Source organism: Macaca mulatta, chromosome 4 (assembly GCF_049350105.2).
Source record: "Macaca mulatta isolate MMU2019108-1 chromosome 4, T2T-MMU8v2.0, whole genome shotgun sequence".
In the NCBI taxonomy this organism is placed as follows: Eukaryota; Metazoa; Chordata; class Mammalia; order Primates; family Cercopithecidae; genus Macaca; species Macaca mulatta.
The window spans coordinates 180045849-180057906 of record NC_133409.1 but is presented as its reverse complement, the minus strand read 5'-3'; the positions used below and the strand labels follow the sequence as shown (position 1 = coordinate 180057906).

General features: G+C 49.3%; 1 protein-coding gene across 1 annotated transcript; it reads right to left on the bottom strand.

Annotated features, from left to right (window-relative positions):
* Positions 1 to 8511: 8511 nt before the first annotated feature.
* On the bottom strand, positions 8512 to 11634 carry LOC708415 (tubulin beta-2B chain). Its single transcript, XM_001092923.5, has 4 exons — positions 11465 to 11634; positions 10581 to 10689; positions 10178 to 10288; positions 8512 to 9831 (listed from the first exon to the last, which is right to left on the bottom strand). The coding sequence occupies exons 1-4, from the start codon at positions 11519 to 11521 to the stop codon at positions 8771 to 8773; spliced, it is 1338 nt and encodes a 445-aa protein (XP_001092923.1). The 5' UTR covers positions 11522 to 11634; the 3' UTR covers positions 8512 to 8770.
* Between the last annotated feature and the right edge of the window lie 424 nt (positions 11635 to 12058).

The following is a 12058-nucleotide window of genomic DNA, read 5'->3' as shown; positions in this document are numbered from 1 at the left end:
AGGGCTGGGCGCGGTGACTCACGCCTGTAATCCCAGCACTTTGGGCGGCCAAGGCGGGTGGATCACCTGAGGTCAGGAGTTTGAGACCACCCTGACCAACATGGTGAAACCCCATCTCTACTAAAAACACAAAAAATTAGCTGGGTGTGGTGGCGGATGCCTGTAATCCCAGCCACTTGAGAGGCTGAGGCAGGAGAATTGCCTGAACCTGGGAGGCGGAAGTTGCAGTGAGCCAAGATCGTGCCATTGCACTCCAGCCTGGGTGACAAGAGAGACTCTGTCCAAAAAAAAAAAAAAAAAAAGAAAAAAAAAAAAAAAAAGGTTAGGCCTAAATGTAAGGAGAAAAAACATTTTGAATCAGAAATTCAGACCAAGAAATCTTTCATTTAGTCTTTGGCATTTTAGAAAATGAGGGCTCCTTGTTAGCATGAAACACTGCAATCTTACATTTACAAAGAGCACTGGAAGAGGTGCTAAGAGAGTGGTTTAGTGCCACTTCTTAGCCACTATCTGTTTACAGATGAGACTGCTGGTTACCTGTGCAGGTCCCATTCTCTGCTTCCTAAGAGAACCTTTAAATTGCTGGGAGATCATGTACCCAGCTTAAAGATCATCTTGCTCAGTCAGCTTGTGGGAAAGGTGAGGCCAAAGAAATGCAAGCAGAAGTCACTGAGAGGATCCTGGCACAGATCTGCAGACACCAGCTCAGCTGGAAGGTGACTTTTTTCCCTCCCAGTTCCTTCTCTGTCTTGCCTGGAACCAGGTGCCATGGCCAGAGCTGCAGTGGTCATCCTGCAGCAGGAGAACTTGAGGATGGTAGCCACTGGCGGTGTTCAGAAGAGCAGAAAGAAAGAGAAGAGTCGGGTACACTGAGGATGTTGTGAAGCTACACTGCCCGGGCTGTGTGCCACTACATTATATTTTTTAAGTGAGAGGAAAAAATAACCCATTGCCATTGTTGCTTGCAGCTGAACATCGGTTCTAACTGATGCAGTGACCTGGAAACATTGCTTAATTGGGACCATGGTTTCCTCATTTGTGAACTGATGAGGGTTTTATCAGAAGATCTCTAAAGTTCTGTTTCTAAAACCTTATGATTCTAAGACTCTCTGTAAATGCATAAGTACAAAATGCTTGCCTGATCTCTACTCCATCTTGGCCTTCTGGGCAAATCTGAAAGTGTGTGTGTGTGTATTGTTAGCTGGAAGTCAAAATGATTATGAAGATGGAATTGCCATATGACCCAGAAATTCCACTCCTAGGTGAAATGAACTGAAAACATGCACACAGACAGACACGTGAATGCTCATAGCAGTGTTTTCCTTCCCTCCTTCCTCCCTCCCTCCTTCCTTCTTTTCTTTCTTTCTTTCTCTTTCTTTCTTTCTTTCTTTCTTTCTTTCTTTCTTTCTTTCTTTCTTTCTTTCTTTCTTTCTTTCTTTCTTTCTTTTTTCTTCCTTCCTTCCTTTCCTTCCTTCCTTTCTTTCTTTTTTTCTTTCTTTCTCTTTTTCTTTCTCTCTCTCTCTTTCTTCTTTCTTTCTTTCTTTCTTTCTTTCTTTCTTTCTTTCTCTCTCTCTCTCTCTCTCTCTCTCTCTCTCTTTCTTTCTTTCTTTCTTTCTTTCTTTCTTATTTTGACTGAGTCTCACTCTGTTGCCCAGGCTGGAGTGCAGTGGCGTGATCTTGGCTCACTGCCACCTCTGCCGCCCAGGTTCAAGCAATTCTTGTGCCTCAGCCTACCAAGTAGCTGGGACTATAGGTGTGTGCCACCAGGCCTGGCTAATTTTTGTATTTTTAGTAGAGATGGGGTTTCAGCATCTTGGCCAGGCTGGTCTTGAACTCCTGACCTCATGATCCATCTGTCTCGGCCTCCCAAAGTGCTGGGATTACAGGCATGAGCCACTGCGCCTGGCCATCCTTTTTTTCTGAGATGGGATCTGGCTCTGTTGCCCAGGCTGGGCTGCAGTGATGAGATCATGGCTCCTTGCAGCCTCAACCTTCCAGGCTCAAGTGATTCTCCCACTTCAGCCTCCCAAGTAGCTGGGACCACAGGCATATGCCACCACACCTGGCGAATTTTTTAAAAACCTATTTTCTGTAGAGACAGGGGCCTCCCTATGTTATCCAGGCTGATTTCAAACTCCTGGGCTCAAGTGATCCTCCTGCCTTGGCCTCCCAAAGCGCTGGGATTACAGGCATGCGCCACCGTGCCCAGCCGCGGCACTATTCTTAATAGTGAAAGAGTGGAAACAACCCAAATATCCATCAACAGAAGAAGGAGTAAACAAAAGATGGTCTATCCATAAAATGGCATATTATTCAACCATAACAGAATGAAGTACTGATACATGCTACAACATGAATGACTCTTGAAAACATATGCTAAGAAATAAAAGCCCAGCCAGACACAAAGCACCACAGACAGAATGATTTCATTTATATGAAATGTCCAGAATAGGCAAATCCATAAAAACAGAAAGCGTAGTGATTTCCCAGGCTTGGAGTGGTGGGAAAGACTGGGGAGAGGGGTATGGGAAGTGACTGACAATATGGTATGGAGATTCTTTTTTGGGTGACGAAAATATTCTGGAATTAGATGGTGATGATAGTTGCACAACTCTGTGAATATACTAAAACCCACCGACTCATAGTCTTTTAAGTGGTGAATTTTATGGTATGCAAATTTTGTCTCAACTGAAAGACAAAAAAATGACTGTGAAATGTTTTGAATGAAACAGAAATGCACCAAAATAAGCTTCTTTGACTGTGTGTCGGCAAGCACACCTGCAGAGAAACACAAGGGGTGGGGAGGCAGGAAGGCAGGGTTATTAAAAAACAAAAGTATGGAAGAGTCTCTTTTCAAGGGAATGGCTCGACTTTGATGTGCATTTAGAAAAGCATGACCTCTCAATAGGACATCTTTTACACACCAGAAAGAAATTAGCCTTATAGCAGTTTGCCAAGCCACATCGTAACTAAAATGAGGATTTGAAAAAAGGGCCACTCCAGTCCTCCTTAATTGCCTACTTTTTTTTTTTTTTCACAATAACTAACCCCTGGTAGAATATTCCCTTTTGCAACCATGTTTGCATTAGAGCATTGTGTATGTGGTGTTTTAAAACCAGGCAATTCAACATCACCTGTCAGTGACCTCATTACAGACAAAAGGCTGGCACTATGTCTGTGCCCAACCCATCTGGGAAAGTTCAGTGGGACCTAGGCACACGTTCAGGTTTTCCTTGATGCCAGGGAAATCATCTTTCCCTTCTTCATGATCCTCAGGTGGCTTTGTATACGACAGAACCTGAGCCATGCAGCTGCAGTGAGGTCAGCACTGGGTGTAAGACCCAATTTGTACAGAAAGTGTTCTGGGATCTTAGATAATTCTCTGATCCTCAGTTTCCCTACTTACATAACCAAGGAGGGCAAATGAGATGATCTCTTAAGGTAATTTTTGTTCAAATTGCTATCAATCTAATATCAATCACTTCGGTGATAAAATGGAAAATCTACTGTAGTCTTAGATCATCTCTGAGGCTGATGTAGAGGAGCAGATGTAGGCACACTGAGGTTTTAGTTCCTTCTCAGACTCTCTGAATGACCTCAGGGTGACTTCAGCTCCCCTCCCCAAACCCCAATCTCTGGATCATGCATCACATCTCAGTGGGTCTTGCAGTTTGGATATTGTGTCTGTTTGGAAGTAAATTTCCTCCTCAGGGCACATCAAGGAGGGATAAAACATTTCTTTCGGAAAGTATTGAAAAAAGATACACAACACTACTACCACCACCACCGCAACACTACTACATCACCACCACCACCATCATCATCATCACCACCACCATCACCACCACTACCACCATCATCACCACACCACCACCACCACTACCACAACCATCACAACACTACCACATCACCACCACCACCACCACCACTACCACCACCATCACCATCATCACCACCACCACGACAACACTACCACATCACCACCACCACCATCATCATCACCACCACCACCATCACCACCACTACCACCATCATCACCACTACCACCACCACCACTACCACGACCATCACAACACTACCACATCACCACCACCACCACCATCATCATCACCACCACCATCACCACCACTACCATCACCACCACCATCACCATCACACTACCACAACCACCACAACACTACCACATCACCACCACCACCACTACCACGACCATCACAACACTACCACATCACCACCACCACCACCATCACCACCACCACCATCACCATCACCACCACCACCATGACAACACTACCACATCACCACCACCACCATCATCATCACCACCACCATCACCACCACTACCACTACCACCATCATCACCACTACCATCACCATCACTACCACATCACCACCACCACCACCATCACTACCACCACCATCACCATCACCACCACCACGACAACACTCATCACCACCACCACCATCATCATCACCACCACCATCACCACCACTACCATCACCACCATCATCACCACTACCATCACCATCACTATCACATCACCACCACCACCACCATCACTACCACCACCATCACCATCACTACCACCGCCATCACCATCACCACCACCACCATGACAACACTACCACATCACCACCACCACCACCATCATCACCACCACCATCATCACCACCACCATCATCACCACTACCACCATCATCACCACTACCATCACCATCACTACCACAACCACCACAACACTACCACATCACCACCAACATCACCACCACTACCACCACCACCACCACAACCACCACCACCACCACCATGACTATCACGACACTACCACATCACCACCACCACCATCATCATCACCACCACCATCACCACCACTACCACCATCATCACCACTACCATCACCATCACTACCACATCACCACCACCACCACCATCATCATCACCACCATCATCACCACCACTACCACCATCATCACCACTACCACCACCACCACCATCACAACACTACCACATCACCACCACCACCACCATCACTACCACCACCATCACCATCACCACCACGACAACACTACTACATCACCACCACCACTATCATCATCACCACCACCATCACCACCACTACCACCACCACCACTACCACCATCATCACCACTACCACTACCACCACTACCACATCACCACCACCACCACCATCACCACCACTACCACCATCATCACCACACCATCACCACCAGTACCACCATCATCACCACTACTACCATCACCACCACTACCACCATTATCACCACCACCACCACCACTACCACATCACCACCACCACCATCACTACCACCACCATCACCATCACCACCACCACCACCATCATCATCACTACCACCATTGCCACTACCACCATCATCACCACTACCACCACCACCACAATGAACACAACACTACCACATCACCACCACTACTATCACTACCACTACCACCACAATCACCACTACCACCACCACCACCACCATCACTAATACCACCATCACCACCACCACCACCACCACAACACTACCATAACACTACCACTACCATGACCACCACTACCATCACTAACATCACCATCACTACTGCCATCACCACCACAACACTACCACATCACCACCACCACCACTACCACCACCGCCACCATCATCACCACCACCACCAGTATCACTATCATCACCACCACTACCACCACCACCAACACCAACACTACTGCCATCATCACTGTTACCATCACCACCACTACTACCACCACCACTACCATGACCACCATCATCACCATCACCATCATTACTGCTATTATGACCACCATCACTACCACCATTCTCATCACCACCATCACCACCACTAAACTACCACCACTACCATCACTGCGATCATCACTATCACTGTTACTAACATCACCATCATCAACACCACCATCATCACTACCACCACCATCACTACCATCACCACCATCACCACCACCACCACCAATCATCACCACCATAATCACCACCACCACCACCACTACCATCACCACCACCAAATCCCACCACATAATGGTAATGTAACAAACGAAACTAATAGCTCCCAAATAGTATCTTCATCCAGGTATTAATCTGAGCATTTTCCTCATTTTGAACTTGTTTTAATGTATGCATTTAAAGTCTGTATTAGGCCCCAGAAGATCTGCTTGACAGGTCAGTGTGGCACACACTATTCTAATCATGCCAAAATAAGCTATAACAGTGCAGACGTGCTTGTACTGACAGGCTAGCAAGCTGGCCTGCTGGTGCCTGCCTGTTCCCTTCTCACCAGGTCGAAGAGAAGTACCACACATCCAGTATGCCAAGAGGCCCTTGGATGTGATCCCACTAGTCTCTGAGGGTGCTCAACGCATGCCTGACAGGTTGTAGGGATCGCATGCCCAAGGGTAGATCCAGGAGGCCTTGGCAGCTGCCCTGGGTGTTTGGGGCATTTAAAGCTAATGCCACCCTTCAATTCAGTGGTTGGAAGCTTTACACCAGCTCAGCAGGAATCACATCTGTCAGTCTGCAGTTAAATATAGAAAACCGAGCTGAAGCCACTGGCTCCAGACACCTGTCTGACCCTACTCACCACTCAGTCAAGTTTTAGAGATGTATAATGCTTGGAAAAGAGAATTGTGCTCTTTTCCTTTTATGGGAGCCATGTGGCAGGATTAACCTATTTTCACACTATTTGGAATTATACTGCTTATAGTTTTCTTTGGAACTATTTTATTTTTTTTTTTGAGATGGAATCTCGCTGTGTCTCCCAGGCTGGAGTGCAGTGGCGCGATCTCGGCTCACTGCAAGCTCCGCCTCCTGGGTTCACGCCATTCTCCTGCCTCAGCCTCCAAAGTAGCTGGGACTACAGGCGCCCGCTACCACGCCTGGCAATTTTTTTTGTTGTTGTTGTATTTTTAGTAGAGACGGGATTTCACAATGTTAGCCAGGATAGTCTCGATCTCCTGACCTCGTGATCCACCCGCCTCGGCCTCCCAAAGTGTTGGGATTACAGGCTTGAGTCACCGCGCCCGGCCGGAACTATTTTCAAATATATTTCAGCCTTTTAAATAATGAAAATCTTGTATCTATACTTTTTTTTTTTTTTAAATTTAAGTAACAGTAGGACCAAGCAGAATAAAATAAATATAAAGTCAGGTTTAGAGTCATATTTTTTCTAATTTCGAGTTTGTGTGAAAACTAGAAAAATCTTAAACCTGGTTTTCATGATCCTTTCTTTCTATAGGGGTGTGCAAATAAGTTTTATATATTTGCTTATAACTCACACTCTTTCTCTCTTCTCAAGATGGGAAACTAACTAGGTCAGATTAAAGCAGAGTATCAGCACTATTTTGACAAGGTATAATTTATCCCATAGGAACATCTTAACTGCAAATCCATTACTGAAATCCCATAGCTTCTTTAGTGGTTGAGTTCAAGTCCAGAGTCAGACTTGGGTTCAAATCCCAAATCCTACTTCTGCATGGAAGAAATAAATGCAGTAGGCTGAAGATTATTCTGGATTGCCTACTTAAAGTAAAATTCCCCAACAATTCAGAATTTGTAATTCCATCTAAACTCACATGATGTTAAAACAAGTACAAACAGTTTGTAATATAGTATAAATACTATTGCCTGGAGAAAAAGTTGCTGGAGAATTGAGGATGAGACTATTAACTGTGTATAACTCTATAGCTATTCCTAAGTGCAGGTGATATAACTTAAAAAGGTATATATATATGCCTTTGACAAAAAATTCCATTTGTGGAAATTTACTATTCTCATGTGCACACTGATAAATGAACAAAATTATTCATTGTTACACTATGCTGTAAGTATAAACCTAAATGTCCATTGGTAGGGAACTGGCTAAATAAAACAGCACATATGGACGCCACATATCCATTTAAAGGAGGGAAGCTCTCTGTAGGTTCAAGATACACTGTTTAGCAAAGAAGGCTGCAGAACTGTGTTAGTATCACATCATGTGTGTGAAGAAAAAAAGGAAATATGCTACATGGGTTTGAAAATATGTGGAATATTTCTGCAAGGATGTAAGAAAGATAACCATGATTAGAAAGGTTTCCCTCCAGGGAGGAAACTGTATCAAGGAACACAGGAAAAAGAGACACTCACTTTCCACTCCTCAGAATTTTGTACTGTATGTAGAAACTATTCTAAAAATGCTTTTTTTTTTTCTGTAAAGGAGATAAAGGTATAGTAGGAACTGCACATGAAGACACACAGCGTGTTTTCAAGTAGACGTGTTTTCAACTAATATTTATTAAAGGTATTTTAAAACTCAGGTTGATCTCTCATCTTAACTGTGATTGGTTCAATTTTACCATACCCAAAGAATAAATTCATTTGAGCTTTTACCTACGCCTTTGCTTTTTGTTAAAGGAAGAATTTAATGCAATGTGTTCAGAAAGTTACATTTGAATCGTTAATAAAGAGAAAAAGGGAGAGAAAGAAGAGAGGACACCATTCCGACACAAACGTTTATGTGATTTTAGCCATTACAACAGTAATTCAGAAATATCTCAAATGTTACATTGATGTCATCAATATTACAAAAAAGGGAAAAAAAGTGACAGGCAACAGTGAAGAGCACCAGAGACCCAGCGCACACCTAAAGTAGACCATGCTTCTTTCCTTCGACTGCCAGGGTACCGTCCCGGGAAGCCCCCCACCCCCTCGCTTTCCTCCTCCGCTTCCCCTAACCCGCCTCCGCCTCGCGGGGCACCTACGCCTCGTCCTCGCCCTCCTCCTCCTCGAACTCCCCCTGTTCGTCGGCCGTGGCGTCCTGGTACTGCTGGTACTCAGACACCAGGTCGTTCATGTTGCTCTCGGCCTCGGTGAACTCCATCTCGTCCATGCCCTCGCCCGTGTACCAGTGCAGGAAGGCCTTGCGCCGGAACATGGCCGTGAACTGCTCCGAGATGCGCTTGAACAGCTCCTGGATGGCCGTGCTGTTGCCGATGAAGGTGGCCGACATCTTCAGGCCGCGGGGCGGGATGTCGCACACGGCCGTCTTCACGTTGTTGGGGATCCACTCCACGAAGTAGCTGCTGTTCTTGTTCTGCACGTTGAGCATCTGCTCGTCCACCTCCTTCATGGACATGCGGCCCCGGAAGATGGCAGCCACCGTCAGGTAGCGGCCGTGGCGCGGGTCGCAGGCGGCCATCATGTTCTTGGAGTCGAACATCTGCTGGGTGAGCTCGGGCACCGTGAGCGCGCGGTACTGCTGGCTGCCCCGGCTGGTGAGGGGCGCGAAGCCGGGCATGAAGAAGTGCAGGCGCGGGAAGGGCACCATGTTCACCGCCAGCTTGCGCAGGTCTGCGTTCAGCTGGCCCGGGAAGCGCAGGCAGGTGGTGACCCCGCTCATGGTGGCCGACACCAGGTGGTTGAGGTCCCCGTAGGTGGGGGTGGTCAGCTTCAGGGTGCGGAAGCAGATGTCGTACAGGGCTTCATTATCGATGCAGTAGGTTTCATCTGTGTTTTCCACCAGCTGGTGGACAGAGAGGGTGGCGTTGTAGGGCTCCACCACCGTGTCTGACACCTTGGGTGAGGGCATGACGCTGAAGGTGTTCATGATGCGGTCTGGGTACTCTTCCCGGATCTTGCTGATGAGCAGGGTGCCCATCCCGGACCCGGTGCCGCCCCCCAGAGAGTGGGTCAGCTGGAAGCCCTGGAGACAGTCACAGCTCTCTGACTCCTTCCTCACCACGTCCAGGACCGAGTCGACCAGCTCGGCTCCCTCTGTGTAGTGGCCCTTGGCCCAGTTATTCCCAGCTCCGCTCTGGCCTGCCAGAGGGAAAGAGAAATCTTGAGTCACTGGTGATTGTATTAAATACCTTGCCTCAAACCCCTTAGTATAGATCAATGAGTCAATGCTCAGATAAGACTATTTCAGATTATCACCAAAATGGCCAAACGTTAAAATATTTGTTCATGAATATATCATAAATAAGGAAGGCCAGGACGCCGAGCTCTTAGCAGTTGAAAGGCAAACAATTTTACCCTATATTAAAGCTAAGCTGGCACGCAGTGGATGTTCTTCACGCTTTCCCTCTGGCAGTCACACCTCTCCAGCCTCAGCTGCCCAGTGTAAAATGAGTCCCTCATGCTCTCAGTCACACCAGGCACTCACCAAACACGAAATTGTCTGGTCTGAAGATCTGGCCGAATGGTCCAGACCTAACCGAATCCATCGTGCCTGGCTCCAGATCCACAAGGATGGCCCGCGGAACATATTTGTTACCTGCAAGGAACAACAGTGACTTAAGACTCTCAGGCAAGGACCTCTGCAAAGAAGGGCTTGGCGCCTGCTGCCATCATGCAGATGTTCCCCCAAACAAAGGGAGACCCACCATCAGGTTCTCAAAGGGCTCTGTGGACATAAGGAAGCCCAGTGAAAGACTGCAGGGAAGGAGCGGAGATCCTCAATTGAATGGTCCACCCTCTCCCAGGGCCACACCCCTGGGGTCCCACGCAAGGAAAGGGGAGAGGGGTGGAAAAACTGAAGGCAGTGGGGGTGGGGCAAGGGCGATTACCAGTGGCTTCGTTGTAGTAAACATTGATTCTCTCCAGCTGCAAATCACTGTCTCCATGGTAACTGCCAGTGGGGTCAATCCCATGTTCATCACTGATGACCTCCCAAAACTGAGACAGAAAGGCTGCATTTAGCCATGCACGATCCGCAGAAACGCCAAGGCTCACAATGAAATGTCCCCGACTCAGTTCCGACAACCCAACATTTCAGGAGCTTGAAGGTTTAAAGGGCGGCGTGACCCGGGCACAGCCGCGAGGCTTGTATTTTGCAGGGTTAGAAAGTCGAAACTGGGCGTTTCCCAGGCGCACAGCTGCTGCTTGCGGCAGGAGGTAGGGGGTCGAGGGGGGAAGGACCAGCCAAAGCAGGGCAGTGGCGGAGCTCGGCGCACCGGTCGCAGCCGCAGGCGGCGGCAGGAGGCGAGGGCACAGGGACTGCAGCCCGCGAGGAGCGGGTGGGCGGGGAAAGAGGAACGCGAAGGAGCTAAAGGACCGCGGTTTTAGATTCAAAGCACGTCCTGAGACCGCAAGACAATCGCTCTTCTCCCCTCCCCCGGCGGCTGGACTCCGGTTCAAACGAGTAAAATTAACCCGCCTCATGTCCCAGCCCCTCGCGCGGAACGCCGCGCACAGCCTCGCGGACACACCCTCGTCTTCTCCAGGCACGCGTGCCTGCCAAGCAGCCCGCGGGGTGACAGGGACTCCCAATGAGTTACAGCAGAAAAGAGAGGTGCCCCCTCCGTCGGCGAAAGTCGCCTCCGAGCCCACGCCACACTCGGCGGCACACTTGGCGATCCCCAGGCCTTCCCGGGACCGCGCCTGGGGACCCCGAGGGGCTCTCGGCCCAGGTTCCCGCCCCCATCGACCCCCTCCGCCGCGGCGCGCCCACCTTGGCGCCGATCTGGTTGCCGCACTGGCCCGCCTGGATGTGCACGATCTCACGCATGGTGCCTCGTCAGCGTCCTCCTGGTCCGGCGGCGTCTGGTGGGTCTGTCCGTCCTCCCCTCACACACCCACTGCGGGGTCACCGGGAAGGCGCTCGGGAACCGACGGGCTGAGAGCGCCGGCCCCGCGGGCTCCGGCTTTTATGCAAGGAGGGTGGGGCGGCTGGCGCAGGCCGCGCCCCCAGCCCGAGCCCCCCAGTCCCCTTCGCGCTGGCGCTCTCCAAGCCTGGCTGACGTAATGCTCCGAGCCCCAGGGACCGTCCGGGGGGCTGGACCACCGGCCCGCGGCCAATCAGAGCGGGCGTGCGGACCGGGAGAGGGGTGGGGGCCCCCGGGAGTAGGGTGGGGGTGTGCGCATTGTCTGCGGCTGTAGTGGGGGTCTGGGTCTGGGGCTATGGGGGAAGGGTGAAGAAAAGGAGGGTGAGAGGGCGGCGAGGAGAGGGCCACCAGCGCGGTCTGAACCGGGTGGGGGCAGAACTGGCATCGGATGGGAAAGATGGAGGACTGGAGCAGGTGGAGAGGCCGTCAGCTGCTCCGGT